At 43.3% G+C, this 22,156-nt stretch overlaps 1 protein-coding gene across 1 annotated transcript in view; it reads left to right on the plus strand.

Moving 5' to 3' along the window:
• LOC138397257 (mucin-19) overlaps nt 1-22,156 on the plus strand; it is a 139,940-nt gene that overhangs the window by 62,547 nt on the left and 55,237 nt on the right. Inside the window, 16 exon segments of the mRNA XM_069491212.1 lie at nt 6,856-6,864; nt 7,381-7,470; nt 8,643-8,744; nt 8,972-9,061; nt 9,432-9,530; nt 12,871-13,146; nt 13,207-14,946; nt 15,007-15,060; nt 15,091-17,556; nt 17,677-18,060; nt 18,151-18,900; nt 19,081-20,040; nt 20,101-20,490; nt 20,641-20,700; nt 20,881-21,150; nt 21,331-22,050. Of these exon segments, the coding sequence (XP_069347313.1) occupies nt 6,856-6,864; nt 7,381-7,470; nt 8,643-8,744; nt 8,972-9,061; nt 9,432-9,530; nt 12,871-13,146; nt 13,207-14,946; nt 15,007-15,060; nt 15,091-17,556; nt 17,677-18,060; nt 18,151-18,900; nt 19,081-20,040; nt 20,101-20,490; nt 20,641-20,700; nt 20,881-21,150; nt 21,331-22,050 (8,460 nt within the window).

The raw sequence follows: 22,156 nt of genomic DNA on the forward strand, positions 1-22,156 counted from the left end.
TGGTTAGTTGGGGTTAAAAACAACATACTATTCTATTTTTAAAAGAATGTATTATAATTAGTGTACAATGAGCTATATCTTTGTGCCTTAACTTGAACAAAAATTCAAAATGCAAGTGAGCTAAGTGAAATATTAGGAATCTATTCAATCTCAGGGGAATAAAGAGCCATTGTCTTTCAGGTGTTGGAAAGTAGAATTGAAAACAAAATATTCTCTGAACCCAGAAACTATCTTCACAAATGTAGTAGAAAATAAAAAATGGGATTATTATTGAAGAAGCATTAAACCAGAATGTGATGTGCTTCACAGTCTTATAAGAGGGTGCAAAATCAGAGAGAAATCTCACTGTTTTATATATACAAGTAGATACAACCCACTACATACATGTTCTCAATACAAATAATAATCATCCTCAAGTAAGAGGACTTGACAGTACCATTTATTACACATAGTTCATCCTAAATTCATCTCTGGAAATGAAGCAGGTGAGTGAGGTGTTCACAGCTGAATCTGTGGAGAACCTTTCTTAGCTAGTCTCTTAAATGTTGTATCTCTGTTGTGACTATCTAATGACCTGGTTAAATATTCAAATACACCAAAAATGCTTTTATCACAAGCGGAATGTGATTTAGTTAGCCATTGTATCAACCTGATCCTTAATTTGTGCTGATGCTCATAGAATTGAGTAACATTTAAGCTCAAGGAACCAATGGAAAAACTATTTAAAAAAATAAAAAGGAGGTAGGAAAATGATGGGTGGCTGCATGAATTAGAATCTGCAGGTACCTTGTTCTATAAACCATAACGATCAACACAGAGCCCGCACCTGGAGTGTTTAGAGGGGACAGAGAAGATCAAGACTCCAAAGACAAGGAAAGATGGTGGCTGAGGGGCTCAGAGGGGAGAGGGGATTTGGGTAAGAGCATCCCAGAAGAAAGGGAAGGAGAAAGGCCCACCATATACCTGGAAGAATTAATCCTGAACAATCAATTCTGCAACTTATTTTTAAAAACTGTGAGACTTGGTTTGCTGATAGGTAACAGTAAGTCAAATGAATTATTTAAAACTTATGAACCAAGCAAGAGAAACTTAAGTTTATTAAAAAGGAAAAAAAAAATGAGCATTAAGGAAAAAGTTGTTTAATAATGTCTTTTAATAATTTTTACTGAAGGTTTTTCTGATTAAGAAAACCATTTATGTGATTTATAATATTAATAGATCTAAGCAAAATAAAAACAACTGGTCATTCCCACAGAGGCTAAAAGGTATTTGATAAACCTCCAATAAACAATATGATGGAAAATAGCCACTCAATGCAAATAAATGGATACTTAAAATGATAAAATGCATATACCTATACCTCAGCCACACATGTGGCATCTTAATGAGGAATTACCAGACATATTCCACTAATGACAACAACAAGGTAAGGATACATACTATCATACTACTGTTTAACATGTTTTGGAGTTATTAATAAACTGGGATTAGATAGTAATTGGAGGTATAAAATTTGAAATAGAATATATTAAATTGTTCCTATCGTCAGGTGATATAGTAGTACGACTGTAAACACTAGAGAATCAATGGAAAAACTACAAACAGTAGGAGCTTTTAATAAGGTACCAAGATATAAGATTAATCTGTCAAAATTAATTGTCTTCATGAATACAAACAGTAACAAGTTAAAATATATATTGGAAGATAAAACTCTAATTTATAATGACAACAAAATATACCTGGGAATAATCCAAACAAGATAGCAAAACTTACATGAGGAAAACTTTAAACTCTCCTTAAAGGCACAAAAGTGTCTTTGACCAAATGGAAAAGTATATTGTGTCAGGGTCCCCAAACCCCCTCAGGTTTTGTCATTTGCTAGGACTCACCAGCCTCAGTATATAGTCACACTCATGGCTATGATTTATTATAGCAAAAGGATACAAAGAAAAATCCGCAAAGGGAAAAAGTACATAGAGCAAAGTCTGAAGAAAACTAGAATAAAAGATGTGAATTGAAGTTCACAGAAAAAAAAAGTGTAAATGGTTTTTAATCATATAAAAAGATTATCAACTTTACACAAGAAGAAGGCAAATTAAAACTACACTGAGATATCATTTCTCACTTTTTAGATTGGCAGAAATCCAAAAGTTTGACAACAGCCCTGTTGACAGGTCTGGAAAGAAACAGGTGGTGCTCTGTACGTTGCTGGTAGGAGCACAAAACGATACAGCTCCATGGAGGGCAACTTGGCAAAACCTAACAGAATTACAGATTCATTTACCCTTTGACCCAGAAATCCCACTTAGTGCTCTACCCTGAAGTTATACAATCAAAGTACAAAATAACATATGTATAAGCTTTGATACTGGCATTATTTTTAAGAGAAAAAGATTGGAAACAACTCACATTTCCAATCAGAGAAGACACATTGAATAAAATATGGTATAAAGTAGCACTAGGCCATCCTACTAAAAGGGTGAGGAAGATCCCTGTGTAATGATCTAGAGTTATTTCCAGAATTTATTAAGGGAAAAAAGAAAGCAGCAGAGTTGTGCATGTAATTTGTACCTTTATAACATAAAAAACCAAACACTAAAATTGAAAACCAACCAAAACAAGTAAACATGTTTAAATATCAAATCATACTCACATGCAGAAAATAAATATTTCGCATAATCAGACTGTACATGCTTAGTGTCATATATTTTGAGGACAACAGGATTGCTATGAAATCTTAAACTTTATTAATTTTATTCTTACTGGTTATATTAGTGTTCCTACTTTGAATGATTTTTACATATTATACAATAAAGCAATATGAATGTTATTGGAAACCAAGATTTTAAATGTAAGAGAAAAAAGAAATAAGAATTAAATCAAATAATTAAGTAAATCCCTGTCATGTTGCATTTGAGTTGGAAATATCAATATGAACTCATGACATATATATGATTTATATAAACGTATATAACTACATTTTTATACACATATATTTCTAACATATAGAAAAATTTCTATGCATATATACATATATACATACACACACACATATATATACCTTCTAACTCAGACCACTGAAACAGCCTAAAAGCAATGGTACCTTAATAGTGGTGTGCACCACCTATCACCCAGTTTGGGCTCCTAAATTTCTGTGTTCATTGTTGGTTGGAGAAATGACTAATACCAGGTCTGGGTCAGGAAAAGTACTAAGTGAGCTTGGGCCTTCCTGAGTCAGAAAACGAGGAAGCAGTCAAAGACTAAGGGAGCTCTGCCGAAATGACAAGGCTGCCAAACTTCAGCAGCTCCCGTTGACCAAATGTGGGGAATCTTGAGCAATAAAAAAATAAATACTGTGGGCCGGGCGCGGTGGCTCACGCCTGTAATCCTAGCTCTGGGAGGCCGAGGTGGGCAGATCGTTTGAGCTCAGGAGTTCGAGACCAACCTGAGCAAAAGCGAGACCCCATCTCTACTAAAAAAAATAGAAAGAAATTATATGGACAGCTAAAAATATATATAGAAAAAATTAGCCGGGCATGGTGGCACATGCCTGTAGTCCCAGCTACTTGGGAGGCTGAGACAGGAGGATCCCTTGAGCCCAGGAGTTTGAGGTTGCTGTGAGCTAGGCTGACGCCACGGCACTCACTCTAGCCCGGGCAACAGAGAGAGACTCTGTCTCAAAAAAATAAATAAATAAATAAATAAATACTGTGATTGAAACACATTGATAATATTAAAATATACATGACTCAATGATAATTAATGAAGAGAACAGCAAAAGCAACAGTGGGTTTGATACTGATGGAGGTGACTATTATGCCAAGTCCATATTCTGAAAATTGGTAATTAAGGGGAAAAATTAAATAATTATCAAGCATTTTTATTAGAAACTATGGATCAAGATATCCGGATAGTTCCTGTTGATAAGAAAAGTCTCTCTTTTAAAAGAAAAATGCCAACTAATACATGTTGAAAAAACGACACAATTAGAAATATCACTGTTTTACAACCCTGAGTGAAATAGGCAATGAGCATAAATAAATGCTGAAAACATTAGGTGAAAGGTTGACTAGTACCTGTGTGTTTGCCTGATACCAAAGTATCAGCCACCAGATTACTTGCTATTTGCCAAGGGGAAAAATGATTTACACTGGAGAGATCTGGCTGTCACCACCTAAACCTAGTGATCAAATATGGCTTCACTGATAGTGGGAACTTGATGTTATGTATCTCTTTTTGCAATACATTTTGTAGAAAGTATTCCTGCCCAAAATTATGAACCTGAATTTAATCTGTTTTTATATTTCAGAATATTACAGGGGTAAAAATGTTTTGAATACATAAATTGTTTTTGTATCATTTGAGTCAAAGTTGTAAGTGTGCCCATCCCTCAGATAGTGTGCATTGTACCCATTAGGTGTGTGAATTTACCCTTTCCCCTCCTCCCCCTCCCACCTGCTTGATTTCTGATGAATGTTATTTCCATATATGCACATAAGTGTTGATTGAATAGTTGCAATTTAATGGTGAATATATGTGGTGTTTGTTTTTCCATTCTTGTGATACTTCACTTAGAAGAATGGTCTCCAGTTCCATCCAGGTTAATACAAGAGGTATTAGTTCACCACTTTTTTATGGCCGAGTAGGACTCTATGGTATACATATATCACATTTTATTAAGCCACTCATGTATTGATGGGCACTGGGTTGTTTCCACATCTTTGCAATTGTGAATTGTGCTGCTATAAGCATTCGAGTGCAGGTGTATTTTTTATAGAATGTCTTTTTTTGATTTGAGTAAATACTCAGTAGTGAGATTGCTGGATCAAATGGTAGTTCTACTTTTAGTTCTTTGAAGTATCTCCATACTACTTTCCATAGAGGTTTTACTAGTTTGCAGTCCCAACAGCAGTGTATGAGTGAGTGTTCCTATCTCTCTGCATCCATGCCATCGTTTGTTGTTTTGGGACTTTTTGATAAAAGCCATTCTCGCTGGAGTTAAATGATATCTCATTGTGGTTTTAATTTGCATTTCCCTGATGATTAGAGATGTTGAGCATTTTTTCATGTTTGTTGGCCATTAGTCTATCTTCTTTTGAAAACTTTCTGTTCATGTTTTTTGCCCAATTTTTTAATGGGGTTGTTTGGTTTTTTCTTGCTGATTTGCTTGAGTTCTTTATAGATTCTAGTTAGCAGCCCTTTATCAGATACATAGCAGGCAAATATTTTCTCCCATTCTGTAGGTTGTCTATTCACTCTAATGATTGTTTCCTTGGTTGTGCAGAATCTTTCTAATTAAATCAAGTCCCATTTTTTAATTTTTGTTATTGCTCTGATTGCTTTTGGGGTCTTCCTCATAAATTCTTTGCTTAGGCCGATGTCTGTAAGAGTTTTTTCCAACACTTTCTTCTAGAATTGTTATAGTTTCATGCCTTAGGTTTAAGTCTGTTATCCATCATGTGTTGATTTTTGTGAGTGGTGAGAGGTGCAAATCCTGTTTCCGTCTTCTACATGTGGCTATAATTTTCCCAGCACCATTTATTGAATAGGGATTTTTTCCCCCAGTGTTTGTTTTTATCTGCTTTGTCAAAGATCACATGGCAATTTGAAGATGGTTTTATATCTGAGTTCTCTGTTCTGATCCATTTCTATGTCTCTGTTCTTGTGCCAGTACCATGCTATTTTAGTTACTATAGCCTTATAGTATAGCTGAGAGTCTGGCAAATTGATGCATCCCAATTTGTTCTTTTTGCTTAAGGTTGCTTTTGCTATACGGGGTCTTCTCTGGTTCCATATGAAGCATAGAGTTATTTTTTCTAGATCTGTGAAAAATGATGTTGGTATTTTAATAGGAATTGCATTGAATCTGTAGATCAGTTTGGGTACTATAGACATTTTAACAATGTTGATTCTGCCAACCAATGAGCATGGTATGGTTTTCCATTTGTTTACATCCTCTGCTATTTCCTTCCACAGTGTTTCATAGTTCTCTCTGTAGAGGTCTTTCACTTCCTTAGTTAAATGTATTCCTAGGTATTTTATTTTCTTTGTTGCTATTGTGAAGAGTATTGAGTCTTTGATTTGTTTCTCAGTTTGACTGTTGTTGGTGTATAGGAATGCTACTGATTTGTATACATAGATTTTGTAACCCGAGACTTTGCTGAATTTATTTATCAATCCCACTAGTCTGTTAGCAGAATCTTTGGGGTTTTCTAGATATAAGATCATCTTATCAGCAAAGAGCAATAGTTTGACCTCTTCTGGCCCCATTTGGATACGCTTGATTTCTTTCTTTTATATGATTGCTCTAGCTAGCACTTCCAGCACTATGTTGAATAGAAGTGGTGATAGTGGGCAACCTTGTCTGGTTCCATTTCTAAGCAGGAATGCTTTCAATTTTTCCTCCTTCAGTATGGTGTTGGCTGTGGGTTTGTCATATATGGCTTTTGTAATTTTGAGGAAAGTCCTGTGTGTGCCTATTTTGTTAAGTGTTCTTATCATCAAAAGGTGCTGAATTTTGTCAAATGCTTTTTCTGCATCTATTGAGAGGATCATATGGTCTTTGTGTTTACTTCTATTTATGAGGTGAATTACATTTTTAGATTTTTGTATGCTTTACCATCCCTGCCTCTCTGGGATGAAGCCCGCTTGGTGGTGATGAATCTAGATATTCTAAATTTAGCTCATTGTTTCCCTGTAATGTTAATTATTTTACCCTTTCATGCTCTGGATGCTCTACAAACTGAAAATACTTGTATCAGTTTAATTGCAATACAAAAAGCCTCATCTCTTTAATGTTATAAAATGGAATTAGAATTTCTACCAGGAGAAATGTGTAATTTTCATTTTTAATAGGCTCTCCAGGTGATTCTTATACACATTAATATTTAAGAATTACTACATACAACATTCTTGAGCAGAGAATATATTCTTGATGAAGAATATTGACCTGGTAATTGGGTGAAATTAGGAAACAATTACAATATTTCAGGTAAGAGGAGGAAGACATGAATTAGGATGGTAAAAGTGGTCATATTAATAGAAACATTATTGATCATCAAATTTAGTTTAATTAAGCATTACCATATTACTTTTATTCTTTGTTTTTAAACAGGAACAACTGGAATATCTGGTGAATCAACTACACTGGCAAGAAGCAGCACCAGAATGCCAGACAGTGAGTTTGAGTTGGGATTTGGTACCCAGTAAATGGCTAAATAATCACAGAAGCCTATTCATTCAAATCAATTGTATTGGTCAAAAAATAAGCTATTGAAAAACTCAAAAAATAAATAAGAATGTTTAAGAATATTTAATATTTTCCTTGATATCTTAGAAATTTTAGAAACTAATGTAATCCCAGCTGCTTTTGTCCAATAGAAGGGTCTGTGGTAGCTACCACTGGAGCAGGCAGTAGGAAGACGGCTGGAAGAGCAGGCACTGGGACCATTGGCCCTGGAAATCCAGCAGGTAAGACGAGCACATCTTAGTGTTAGACTGGGGGTCAAAAACAATTATTATATATAACTATATATATAATTATAATAAACCCAAGTGAGTTTTAAACAGAAGTTAATTACAAGAGAAATGATTGAGGAATATTCTAGCAATAATAAAATAATTTTAATAATGAACTTTTGGCCAGGAACAGTGGCACACACACACTTTGGAAGGCCAAGGCAGAAGGATGGCTTGAGCCCAGGAGTTCAAGACTAGTTTGGGCAATAGTGTGACCCTCTTTCTACAAAAAATTAAAAAATTATTCCAGGGTAGTGGTTCATGCCTCTAGTCCCAGCTACTCAGGAGGCTGAAGCAAGGAGGATAGCTTGAGCCTGGGAGTTGGAGGCTGCAGTGAGCTGTGATGACACCACTGTACTCTAGCACTCTAGCCTAGGCAATAGACCGAGACCCTGGCTCACAAAAAAAAAAAAAAAAAAACCCAAAAAACTTTTGCCAGAAAGCACTTGCTGCATAGCAACAATATATAGACAGAACCTTATTATTTTTAAAATTGGATACAACTGGAAGATCAGATGTAGCAACCACTTTAGATTCAGATGAAGTTACATTTGGAGCATCATTCATATTTAAAATCATATCTAATTAGAGAAATGTAAACTCCTGGATCAAAATTTGATTTAACAAAAGAGATTGTGAAGAATTCAGTACCTGTAAATAAATTAATGTAAACACTTATATTTTAGTAAAACAATATTTATTGAGAGCTTAGTATTGTTAGGTATCAGAGATATCAGAAGACGGTCCTGTACTTATAATTTAAACACATGAATAAAGCAAGAAGTAAGTAATACTTACTTACATTTTCCCACACCATGGGAAAATGGTGTGGATGAGAAAAGAATGTAATCTGGAATGACAGCTTCTAGGTAATTCTAGGAAGAAGTATGTTCAATGTCAAAGGCATATATAAATTCCATGTTTAAAATAAGGATTGTGACATTGTAATTAGTGTATTATCAGATTAGTCTGTATGCCTGTTCTGAGCAAGGAGTGCTAATATCACTGAATTCAGTAATTATTTGTGGGTATAAATACGTTCTGGAAGAGATTTCCAAGCTTGTTTCAGGTCATGGTGATTGAATAAAAGCCAGTTCCTTAAACTGTGTGTTTTTTTCTGAAAATCTCAGGCACACCTGCAGTACCACCTGAAGCAACCCCTGGAGCTGGAGGTAGTAGCACTCACAGGGAACCAGGCACTGGAACCACAAGTCTTGGAAAGTCAGGTGAGTCTGGACATGACTCCTTAGCAGGTCCCAACCATGCCTTGCTCAGCAGGGAGTGGACTAATGGTCAAGCTATAATGGGTATTAGATTTCTGACCAAAGGGAAAACATAGGGAAGATGCCCTTAATGCCATATACTTTAGAAATCTCAGTCCTGTGCTATCAGCACAGAATAGGGACCAGCATATTTGCAGCATTGACATTGAACTACTGTCATTGATAACTAGGGACCCCAGCAATATCTGGTGTCTCAACCACCAGTAACCCTGTCAGTGAAAACTCCAATGCAGCCTCAATGGCAATTTCTGGAAGCAAACCAGCTGGGTAGAATGGAGGACTCAGTGCTTTTCCAGGGGCAATATGGGGTGTAGTGTAACACTACTGCTCCTTAAAATAAGTATCATGCAATTAAGCAAGCCAATCACTTAACTTCTGTAACCTTTGTTTCCTTGTCTCTAAAATGTAGGGCAAAGCTATCTACTTATTGGGATTGTGATGAGGATCCAATGAAATAATGAATAGTACAAATCAAAGCACATTAAAAATATATAAAGGATAATTGTTATTGATATAGAAAAATGGATATTTCTGTAATTTTAAGTTGGAAGTTAATTTAAGTCAGAATTCGTTATCTCATAGTTTTAAAAAATTCTGTAAATGAGCTCTTTCTATTTTTTTTCTTTGTAACAGGTACACCTGAAACATCAGGTGGTGCAACTAGTGGCAGTGAAAGTACACCTGGGTTGCCCAGCAGTGGTACTACCACAAGCTCTTCACATAAACCAGGTGAGGTTAGCTGAGCATAAAAAAGTCATAAAAATCTGAGTCAATATAGAAACTTGTTTATAAAAGGCTATTTAATAGGATATTTATTGACTTGAAAATCTTTACTGCTTGAAAATTAGAGCACTGTTATTCAAATATTATGTGAATCAATTAGGAAGATTGCCCTTGCATTCTTTAAGTATTTATACACTATTGGGGTATCAGAGCAACACCTAATGTCACATTTGAAATCTGATAGTGTTATGTGGCCAGTTTAGAAATCACTGGAATGTTACTTGATACAACCATAGTGGAATGAAGTAAAAAAAGTAATAGTAACCATCTAACATTTCATCTTAGTCCTTAAATGTTGTTTTTGAGTAAAGGACTTCTTAGGATGTATTTGCTTATCCAGTTAGTTACGATTTCAGCTTTTAAGTTTTGCATTTGTCCAGAAAAAAATCACTTAGACAACAAGCTAAAATAATAAAATATAGGTTAAAAATACTTAATAATTACAAAATGATATGTTAGTTATCTTTGCATATCATTGATTTTTATATGATTTTTCCCATCTACAAATATTTAAGAGTTCAATAAATTCTTTTCTATCTTGAAAAATAGGCTGTTGGATATGGAAAGCTTATCAGGCATCAAAAGGGTATTCAAATTTTAAATTAGAATTCTTCTCTTGCAATCTTTTGCAAAACACCACTATCTTTAGTAATAGAAAATTTTTGTGGTTTAAAGTATTAACATATTTTTCCATAAGTTCTTTATTGAACAGAGATCTAGAACCTTGATGAACAGCTTTTCCCGTTTGGAAAAATAACTTAAATTACATTGCCTCTGAATTGTCTAAAAATTCAGAAACAGTTTTCTCCCTAAAACATCTACACATTGGATTTTAACAATTCTTCTTTTCTTCAATTTGCAAATAGGCCATTGGTTTTCAAAGTCTTCTTTTCTAGAATTTGAAATTTGCCTCATTTGCTCAAAGCTCACCTATAGAAGAAAAATGTAAAGTGAGCAGTGGGTCTTGCCACTCCTTATCAAACAATGTTTGTGTCTTATAATACTTAACCTGTTTCAAAGAACTGAAGATATAGATTAAAATTAAATAAATAAATTGATTGGTAAATGTTTCCTAGAAAGTAACCAACCCTCCCAAAAAAACCTTGCCTGAAAAATGTAATTTGTAGAATAAAATAATACATTCTTATATCTTAGTTTTTACTGGATATATTGAGTCCAATTTAATTAATAAAATAAAGATATGAAATAGTCATTTACCATTGTATAATATCATTTGTGAATCATCTTAATCTATTTTAACAAAAATAAAAGTGATAATCAGAAAAAGTATACTAAGTGTAAAATGGACAAAGTGTTCTCACATTTTATATATGAAAAATCAATGTGTTTACCCCAAAGTCACAGGATGAGTATGTGGTGGGGCCAGAACAGGGCTTAGATTGTTAATTCTTTATCCAGTCATTCTTTATTACTAGTCAGGCCACAAACATGGTGAATTTCTGTCAAAGCTAGAGAAAGATCTTTTCACCTCGCCTGTTTTTGTTTACAGTTGCCCAACGCCTAGCTCATTTCCTGGTTTGAGTACTTGATAAATATCTGTTGGATATCTGGTGAATAAGTAAATAAGTGAATCTTAGCTCCCAGTCTTGCAAAGGATAAAGAGATTTTATTCTCATCAGTGAGGTAAAATAACAGGCCACATGGAAGAGAAACTTCTGGAAGGATTAGAGATGTGGGGAGGGAGTAGACTATTTTTTGCTAGACCCATGCAATAGAGTTTTGCTGGAAACACATACCTATCCACACATATCATTGTGCAGACCCTTGTCTCTATAAATCCAAGGTTTCCATTTTCATCTGGTTCTTTAGTGGAATTCTTAATATTAGGATCTCAGAGCTAGAGCATTCTGGGTAATACTGGATCTCCCTTCATGCCCACACCTGTTCTCCTAGTCTTCTCCATATTAGTAAATAGTACCATCACTGACTCTGTTCACTCAGGTAAAATTTTTAGAGTTATCCTTGATGTGTCTCTTCTTTTTTTCTGTACCTTCCACATCTAAACAAGGCTTGTTAATGCTATATCCAAAACATATCCTGACCCCATCCATTGTTGTCAGTCTCCTTTATCATCACTCTAGTTCAAGCCACTCATGAATTATCAGAACTAATGAAATCACCCCATAATTGATCTTCCTACTTCTGTTATGCACCTCTTACCATATGTTCTCTACAGAGTGGGATTTTCAATATATATAAATCCCATACTGATACTCCCTAGTCAAAAATTATATTCCATTGCATTTAGAAAAATGTCCAATCTTCCCTACCTGATTTACAATAATTTGGCCACTCATATGTATTTGACCTCATTTTGTAATATTCTCCTCCTTACCTCCTGTGGTCCGCTGCACTCAACTTCTAGCTCTGTTTTTCTAGAAAGTGTGGTTGAATCAGTCTTATGACTTTTGTACTGGATGTTCTCTTTGCCTGGAATGTCATTCTCCTAGAGCTTCATTAGCTGGCTGCTGCTTGTTATCAGACCTCAAAAGAAAAAAATCTCTTCAGAGAAGCCTCTTCTAACTAGGCAATCTAAAATAGAATATTCCAGTTGTTCAGTATCACTTCACATTACGATAGTGCTATGAACATTTTCTTGTTTGAGAATTTGACTTATTGGTTGACTAGTTATTTCATTCATATGTCTACCTATTAATCCTGAAATTAGAATGATCTATAGGAGGAGAGAACTCCACTTAATCTCTGTGTGCTTTAATTCTACTCTATAAAATGCAAAAGTAATATTATGTACCTCATAGAAGGATTACAATGATACACTAAGGTAATACAAGTTACTGAGATTATGTTTGCACACCATAAGTATTGAATAAATGATTATTTGAAGTAAATAGGAAGAAGTTACACTGTAGCAGAAAGAAGGGTATGAAATAAGGTAGAGGAAATTGGGATAAATAAGTATAGAAGCTATATTGGAGAAAGAAACCAGTATAAGTCCTTAATGTTAACCAAGGACCAAGGAAGCTATTAACATCATTCTACCTTTCATACTTTTTCTTTTTGACAGGGACAAGTGGATCATCAGCTGGAAAGACAGGAAAAACTGAAGAATCAACTGAGGTTACAGAGATAACTACACCATCATCTGAAAAATCAGTAACGCCTGGACCATCTGCTGGAGTGACAGGTTCAAATGAACTGTCACCTGGAGTGACAGGGACAACCGGACTATCACCTGTAGTGAAGGAGATAAGTTGGTCATCCTCTGTGGGACCAGGGACAACTGAAAAATTGGCTGAAGTGACAGGTTCAAGTGGACAGTCAGCTGCAGTGAGAGAGACAACTGGTCTGTCAGCTGGAGTGACAGGAAAAAGTGGACGCTCAGCTGCAGTAGCGGGGACAACTGGTGGGTCAGTTAAAGTAGCAGGGACCAGTGGACAGTCTGCTGGGGTTACAGGTTCAACTGGACTCTCAGCGGGAGTGACAGGTTCAAGTGGACAACCTGCTGGCGTGACAGCTTCCAGTGGACCACCAGCTGGAGTGACAGGTTCAAGGGGACAATCAGCTGGAGTGGCAGAGACAAGTGGCCCATCAGATGGAGTGACAGGAAAAGCTGTACTCTCAACTGGAGTAACAGGGACAGCTGGACAATCAGTTAACGTGGCAGGGACCAGTGGAGCATCTGCTGGAGTTACGGGTTCAAGTGGACTGTCAGCTGGAGTGACAGGTTCAAGTGGACCCTCAGCTGGAGTGACAGCTTCAAGTGGACAATCAGCTGGAGCGACAGAGACAAGTGGTCTGTCAGCTGGAGTGACAGGAAAAAGTGGACGCTCGGCTGCAGTAGCGGGGACAACTGGTGGGTCAGTTAAAGTAGCAGGGACCAGTGGACAGTCTGCTGGGGTTACAGGTTCAACTGGACTCTCAGCGGGAGTGACAGGTTCAAGTGGACAACCTGCTGGCGTGACAGCTTCCAGTGGACCACCAGCTGGAGTGACAGGTTCAAGGGGACAATCAGCTGGAGTGGCAGAGACAAGTGGCCCATCAGATGGAGTGACAGGAAAAGCTGTACTCTCAACTGGAGTAACAGGGACAGCTGGACAATCAGTTAACGTGGCAGGGACCAGTGGAGCATCTGCTGGAGTTACGGGTTCAAGTGGACTGTCAGCTGGAGTGACAGGTTCAAGTGGACCCTCAGCTGGAGTGACAGCTTCAAGTGGACAATCAGCTGGAGCGACAGAGACAAGTGGTCTGTCAGCTGGAGTGACAGGAAAAAGTGGACGCTCGGCTGCAGTAGCGGGGACAACTGGTGGGTCAGTTAAAGTAGCAGGGACCAGTGGACAGTCTGCTGGGGTTACAGGTTCAACTGGACTCTCAGCGGGAGTGACAGGTTCAAGTGGACAACCTGCTGGCGTGACAGCTTCCAGTGGACCACCAGCTGGAGTGACAGGTTCAAGGGGACAATCAGCTGGAGTGGCAGAGACAAGTGGCCCATCAGATGGAGTGACAGGAAAAGCTGTACTCTCAACTGGAGTAACAGGGACAGCTGGACAATCAGTTAACGTGGCAGGGACCAGTGGAGCATCTGCTGGAGTTACGGGTTCAAGTGGACTGTCAGCTGGAGTGACAGGTTCAAGTGGACCCTCAGCTGGAGTGACAGCTTCAAGTGGACAATCAGCTGGAGCGACAGAGACAAGTGGTCTGTCAGCTGGAGTGACAGGAAAAAGTGGACGCTCGGCTGCAGTAGCGGGGACAACTGGTGGGTCAGTTAAAGTAGCAGGGACCAGTGGACAGTCTGCTGGGGTTACAGGTTCAACTGGACTCTCAGCGGGAGTGACAGGTTCAAGTGGACAACCTGCTGGCGTGACAGCTTCCAGTGGACCACCAGCTGGAGTGACAGGTTCAAGGGGACAATCAGCTGGAGTGGCAGAGACAAGTGGCCCATCAGATGGAGTGACAGGAAAAGCTGTACTCTCAACTGGAGTAACAGGGACAGCTGGACAATCAGTTAACGTGGCAGGGACCAGTGGAGCATCTGCTGGAGTTACGGGTTCAAGTGGACTGTCAGCTGGAGTGACAGGTTCAAGTGGACCCTCAGCTGGAGTGACAGCTTCAAGTGGACAATCAGCTGGAGCGACAGAGACAAGTGGTCTGTCAGCTGGAGTGACAGGAAAAAGTGGACGCTCGGCTGCAGTAGCGGGGACAACTGGTGGGTCAGTTAAAGTAGCAGGGACCAGTGGACAGTCTGCTGGGGTTACAGGTTCAACTGGACTCTCAGCGGGAGTGACAGGTTCAAGTGGACAACCTGCTGGCGTGACAGCTTCCAGTGGACCACCAGCTGGAGTGACAGGTTCAAGGGGACAATCAGCTGGAGTGGCAGAGACAAGTGGCCCATCAGATGGAGTGACAGGAAAAGCTGTACTCTCAACTGGAGTAACAGGGACAGCTGGACAATCAGTTAACGTGGCAGGGACCAGTGGAGCATCTGCTGGAGTTACGGGTTCAAGTGGACTGTCAGCTGGAGTGACAGGTTCAAGTGGACCCTCAGCTGGAGTGACAGCTTCAAGTGGACAATCAGCTGGAGCGACAGAGACAAGTGGTCTGTCAGCTGGAGTGACAGGAAAAAGTGGACGCTCGGCTGCAGTAGCGGGGACAACTGGTGGGTCAGTTAAAGTAGCAGGGACCAGTGGACAGTCTGCTGGGGTTACAGGTTCAACTGGACTCTCAGCGGGAGTGACAGGTTCAAGTGGACAACCTGCTGGCGTGACAGCTTCCAGTGGACCACCAGCTGGAGTGACAGGTTCAAGGGGACAATCAGCTGGAGTGGCAGAGACAAGTGGCCCATCAGATGGAGTGACAGGAAAAGCTGTACTCTCAACTGGAGTAACAGGGACAGCTGGACAATCAGTTAACGTGGCAGGGACCAGTGGAGCATCTGCTGGAGTTACGGGTTCAAGTGGACTGTCAGCTGGAGTGACAGGTTCAAGTGGACCCTCAGCTGGAGTGACAGCTTCAAGTGGACAATCAGCTGGAGCGACAGAGACAAGTGGTCTGTCAGCTGGAGTGACAGGAAAAAGTGGACGCTCGGCTGCAGTAGCGGGGACAACTGGTGGGTCAGTTAAAGTAGCAGGGACCAGTGGACAGTCTGCTGGGGTTACAGGTTCAACTGGACTCTCAGCGGGAGTGACAGGTTCAAGTGGACAACCTGCTGGCGTGACAGCTTCCAGTGGACCACCAGCTGGAGTGACAGGTTCAAGGGGACAATCAGCTGGAGTGGCAGAGACAAGTGGCCCATCAGATGGAGTGACAGGAAAAGCTGTACTCTCAACTGGAGTAACAGGGACAGCTGGACAATCAGTTAACGTGGCAGGGACCAGTGGAGCATCTGCTGGAGTTACGGGTTCAAGTGGACTGTCAGCTGGAGTGACAGGTTCAAGTGGACCCTCAGCTGGAGTGACAGCTTCAAGTGGACAATCAGCTGGAGCGACAGAGACAAGTGGTCTGTCAGCTGGAGTGACAGGAAAAAGTGGACGCTCGGCTGCAGTAGCGGGGACAACTGGTGGGTCAGTTAAAGTAGCAGGGACCAGTGGACAGTCTGCTGGGGTTACAGGTTCAACTGGACTCTCAGCGGGAGTGACAGGTTCAAGTGGACAACCTGCTGGCGTGACAGCTTCCAGTGGACCACCAGCTGGAGTGACAGGTTCAAGGGGACAATCAGCTGGAGTGGCAGAGACAAGTGGCCCATCAGATGGAGTGACAGGAAAAGCTGTACTCTCAACTGGAGTAACAGGGACAGCTGGACAATCAGTTAACGTGGCAGGGACCAGTGGAGCATCTGCTGGAGTTACGGGTTCAAGTGGACTGTCAGCTGGAGTGACAGGTTCAAGTGGACCCTCAGCTGGAGTGACAGCTTCAAGTGGACAATCAGCTGGAGCGACAGAGACAAGTGGTCTGTCAGCTGGAGTGACAGGAAAAAGTGGACGCTCGGCTGCAGTAGCGGGGACAACTGGTGGGTCAGTTAAAGTAGCAGGGACCAGTGGACAGTCTGCTGGGGTTACAGGTTCAACTGGACTCTCAGCGGGAGTGACAGGTTCAAGTGGACAACCTGCTGGCGTGACAGCTTCCAGTGGACCACCAGCTGGAGTGACAGGTTCAAGGGGACAATCAGCTGGAGTGGCAGAGACAAGTGGCCCATCAGATGGAGTGACAGGAAAAGCTGTACTCTCAACTGGAGTAACAGGGACAGCTGGACAATCAGTTAACGTGGCAGGGACCAGTGGAGCATCTGCTGGAGTTACGGGTTCAAGTGGACTGTCAGCTGGAGTGACAGGTTCAAGTGGACCCTCAGCTGGAGTGACAGCTTCAAGTGGACAATCAGCTGGAGCGACAGAGACAAGTGGTCTGTCAGCTGGAGTGACAGGAAAAAGTGGACGCTCGGCTGCAGTAGCGGGGACAACTGGTGGGTCAGTTAAAGTAGCAGGGACCAGTGGACAGTCTGCTGGGGTTACAGGTTCAACTGGACTCTCAGCGGGAGTGACAGGTTCAAGTGGACAACCTGCTGGCGTGACAGCTTCCAGTGGACCACCAGCTGGAGTGACAGGTTCAAGGGGACAATCAGCTGGAGTGGCAGAGACAAGTGGCCCATCAGATGGAGTGACAGGAAAAGCTGTACTCTCAACTGGAGTAACAGGGACAGCTGGACAATCAGTTAACGTGGCAGGGACCAGTGGAGCATCTGCTGGAGTTACGGGTTCAAGTGGACTGTCAGCTGGAGTGACAGGTTCAAGTGGACCCTCAGCTGGAGTGACAGCTTCAAGTGGACAATCAGCTGGAGCGACAGAGACAAGTGGTCTGTCAGCTGGAGTGACAGGAAAAAGTGGACGCTCGGCTGCAGTAGCGGGGACAACTGGTGGGTCAGTTAAAGTAGCAGGGACCAGTGGACAGTCTGCTGGGGTTACAGGTTCAACTGGACTCTCAGCGGGAGTGACACGTTCAAGTGGACAACCTGCTGGCGTGACAGCTTCCAGTGGACCACCAGCTGGAGTGACAGGTTCAAGGGGACAATCAGCTGGAGTGGCAGAGACAAGTGGCCCATCAGATGGAGTGACAGGAAAAGCTGTACTCTCAACTGGAGTAACAGGGACAGCTGGACAATCAGTTAACGTGGCAGGGACCAGTGGAGCATCTGCTGGAGTTACGGGTTCAAGTGGACTGTCAGCTGGAGTGACAGGTTCAAGTGGACCCTCAGCTGGAGTGACAGCTTCAAGTGGACAATCAGCTGGAGCGACAGAGACAAGTGGTCTGTCAGCTGGAGTGACAGGAAAAAGTGGACGCTCGGCTGCAGTAGCGGGGACAACTGGTGGGTCAGTTAAAGTAGCAGGGACCAGTGGACAGTCTGCTGGGGTTACAGGTTCAACTGGACTCTCAGCGGGAGTGACAGGTTCAAGTGGACAACCTGCTGGCGTGACAGCTTCCAGTGGACCACCAGCTGGAGTGACAGGTTCAAGGGGACAATCAGCTGGAGTGGCAGAGACAAGTGGCCCATCAGATGGAGTGACAGGAAAAGCTGTACTCTCAACTGGAGTAACAGGGACAGCTGGACAATCAGTTAACGTGGCAGGGACCAGTGGAGCATCTGCTGGAGTTACGGGTTCAAGTGGACTGTCAGCTGGAGTGACAGGTTCAAGTGGACCCTCAGCTGGAGTGACAGCTTCAAGTGGACAATCAGCTGGAGCGACAGAGACAAGTGGTCTGTCAGCTGGAGTGACAGGAAAAAGTGGACGCTCGGCTGCAGTAGCGGGGACAACTGGTGGGTCAGTTAAAGTAGCAGGGACCAGTGGACAGTCTGCTGGGGTTACAGGTTCAACTGGACTCTCAGCGGGAGTGACACGTTCAAGTGGACAACCTGCTGGCGTGACAGCTTCCAGTGGACCACCAGCTGGAGTGACAGGTTCAAGGGGACAATCAGCTGGAGTGGCAGAGACAAGTGGCCCATCAGATGGAGTGACAGGAAAAGCTGTACTCTCAACTGGAGTAACAGGGACAGCTGGACAATCAGTTAACGTGGCAGGGACCAGTGGAGCATCTGCTGGAGTTACGGGTTCAAGTGGACTGTCAGCTGGAGTGACAGGTTCAAGTGGACCCTCAGCTGGAGTGACAGCTTCAAGTGGACAATCAGCTGGAGCGACAGAGACAAGTGGTCTGTCAGCTGGAGTGACAGGAAAAAGTGGACGCTCGGCTGCAGTAGCGGGGACAACTGGTGGGTCAGTTAAAGTAGCAGGGACCAGTGGACAGTCTGCTGGGGTTACAGGTTCAACTGGACTCTCAGCGGGAGTGACAGGTTCAAGTGGACAACCTGCTGGCGTGACAGCTTCCAGTGGACCACCAGCTGGAGTGACAGGTTCAAGGGGACAATCAGCTGGAGTGGCAGAGACAAGTGGCCCATCAGATGGAGTGACAGGAAAAGCTGTACTCTCAACTGGAGTAACAGGGACAGCTGGACAATCAGTTAACGTGGCAGGGACCAGTGGAGCATCTGCTGGAGTTACGGGTTCAAGTGGACTGTCAGCTGGAGTGACAGGTTCAAGTGGACCCTCAGCTGGAGTGACAGCTTCAAGTGGACAATCAGCTGGAGCGACAGAGACAAGTGGTCTGTCAGCTGGAGTGACAGGAAAAAGTGGACGCTCGGCTGCAGTAGCGGGGACAACTGGTGGGTCAGTTAAAGTAGCAGGGACCAGTGGACAGTCTGCTGGGGTTACAGGTTCAACTGGACTCTCAGCGGGAGTGACAGGTTCAAGTGGACAACCTGCTGGCGTGACAGCTTCCAGTGGACCACCAGCTGGAGTGACAGGTTCAAGGGGACAATCAGCTGGAGTGGCAGAGACAAGTGGCCCATCAGATGGAGTGACAGGAAAAGCTGTACTCTCAACTGGAGTAACAGGGACAGCTGGACAATCAGTTAACGTGGCAGGGACCAGTGGAGCATCTGCTGGAGTTACGGGTTCAAGTGGACTGTCAGCTGGAGTGACAGGTTCAAGTGGACCCTCAGCTGGAGTGACAGCTTCAAGTGGACAATCAGCTGGAGCGACAGAGACAAGTGGTCTGTCAGCTGGAGTGACAGGAAAAAGTGGACGCTCGGCTGCAGTAGCGGGGACAACTGGTGGGTCAGTTAAAGTAGCAGGGACCAGTGGACAGTCTGCTGGGGTTACAGGTTCAACTGGACTCTCAGCGGGAGTGACAGGTTCAAGTGGACAACCTGCTGGCGTGACAGCTTCCAGTGGACCACCAGCTGGAGTGACAGGTTCAAGGGGACAATCAGCTGGAGTGGCAGAGACAAGTGGCCCATCAGATGGAGTGACAGGAAAAGCTGTACTCTCAACTGGAGTAACAGGGACAGCTGGACAATCAGTTAACGTGGCAGGGACCAGTGGAGCATCTGCTGGAGTTACGGGTTCAAGTGGACTGTCAGCTGGAGTGACAGGTTCAAGTGGACCCTCAGCTGGAGTGACAGCTTCAAGTGGACAATCAGCTGGAGCGACAGAGACAAGTGGTCTGTCAGCTGGAGTGACAGGAAAAAGTGGACGCTCGGCTGCAGTAGCGGGGACAACTGGTGGGTCAGTTAAAGTAGCAGGGACCAGTGGACAGTCTGCTGGGGTTACAGGTTCAACTGGACTCTCAGCGGGAGTGACAGGTTCAAGTGGACAACCTGCTGGCGTGACAGCTTCCAGTGGACCACCAGCTGGAGTGACAGGTTCAAGGGGACAATCAGCTGGAGTGGCAGAGACAAGTGGCCCATCAGATGGAGTGACAGGAAAAGCTGTACTCTCAACTGGAGTAACAGGGACAGCTGGACAATCAGTTAACGTGGCAGGGACCAGTGGAGCATCTGCTGGAGTTACGGGTTCAAGTGGACTGTCAGCTGGAGTGACAGGTTCAAGTGGACCCTCAGCTGGAGTGACAGCTTCAAGTGGACAATCAGCTGGAGCGACAGAGACAAGTGGTCTGTCAGCTGGAGTGACAGGAAAAAGTGGACGCTCGGCTGCAGTAGCGGGGACAACTGGTGGGTCAGTTAAAGTAGCAGGGACCAGTGGACAGTCTGCTGGGGTTACAGGTTCAACTGGACTCTCAGCGGGAGTGACAGGTTCAAGTGGACAACCTGCTGGCGTGACAGCTTCCAGTGGACCACCAGCTGGAGTGACAGGTTCAAGGGGACAATCAGCTGGAGTGGCAGAGACAAGTGGCCCATCAGATGGAGTGACAGGAAAAGCTGTACTCTCAACTGGAGTAACAGGGACAGCTGGACAATCAGTTAACGTGGCAGGGACCAGTGGAGCATCTGCTGGAGTTACGGGTTCAAGTGGACTGTCAGCTGGAGTGACAGGTTCAAGTGGACCCTCAGCTGGAGTGACAGCTTCAAGTGGACAATCAGCTGGAGCGACAGAGACAAGTGGTCTGTCAGCTGGAGTGACAGGAAAAAGTGGACGCTCGGCTGCAGTAGCGGGGACAACTGGTGGGTCAGTTAAAGTAGCAGGGACCAGTGGACAGTCTGCTGGGGTTACAGGTTCAACTGGACTCTCAGCGGGAGTGACAGGTTCAAGTGGACAACCTGCTGGCGTGACAGCTTCCAGTGGACCACCAGCTGGAGTGACAGGTTCAAGGGGACAATCAGCTGGAGTGGCAGAGACAAGTGGCCCATCAGATGGAGTGACAGGAAAAGCTGTACTCTCAACTGGAGTAACAGGGACAGCTGGACAATCAGTTAACGTGGCAGGGACCAGTGGAGCATCTGCTGGAGTTACGGGTTCAAGTGGACTGTCAGCTGGAGTGACAGGTTCAAGTGGACCCTCAGCTGGAGTGACAGCTTCAAGTGGACAATCAGCTGGAGCGACAGAGACAAGTGGTCTGTCAGCTGGAGTGACAGGAAAAAGTGGACGCTCGGCTGCAGTAGCGGGGACAACTGGTGGGTCAGTTAAAGTAGCAGGGACCAGTGGACAGTCTGCTGGGGTTACAGGTTCAACTGGACTCTCAGCGGGAGTGACAGGTTCAAGTGGACAACCTGCTGGCGTGACAGCTTCCAGTGGACCACCAGCTGGAGTGACAGGTTCAAGGGGACAATCAGCTGGAGTGGCAGAGACAAGTGGCCCATCAGATGGAGTGACAGGAAAAGCTGTACTCTCAACTGGAGTAACAGGGACAGCTGGACAATCAGTTAACGTGGCAGGGACCAGTGGAGCATCTGCTGGAGTTACGGGTTCAAGTGGACTGTCAGCTGGAGTGACAGGTTCAAGTGGACCCTCAGCTGGAGTGACAGCTTCAAGTGGACAATCAGCTGGAGCGACAGAGACAAGTGGTCTGTCAGCTGGAGTGACAGGAAAAAGTGGACGCTCGGCTGCAGTAGCGGGGACAACTGGTGGGTCAGTTAAAGTAGCAGGGACCAGTGGACAGTCTGCTGGGGTTACAGGTTCAACTGGACTCTCAGCGGGAGTGACAGGTTCAAGTGGACAACCTGCTGGCGTGACAGCTTCCAGTGGACCACCAGCTGGAGTGACAGGTTCAAGGGGACAATCAGCTGGAGTGGCAGAGACAAGTGGCCCATC

The sequence above is a fragment of the Eulemur rufifrons genome, chromosome 16 (assembly GCF_041146395.1).
Source record: "Eulemur rufifrons isolate Redbay chromosome 16, OSU_ERuf_1, whole genome shotgun sequence".
Classification (NCBI taxonomy): Eukaryota; Metazoa; Chordata; class Mammalia; order Primates; family Lemuridae; genus Eulemur; species Eulemur rufifrons.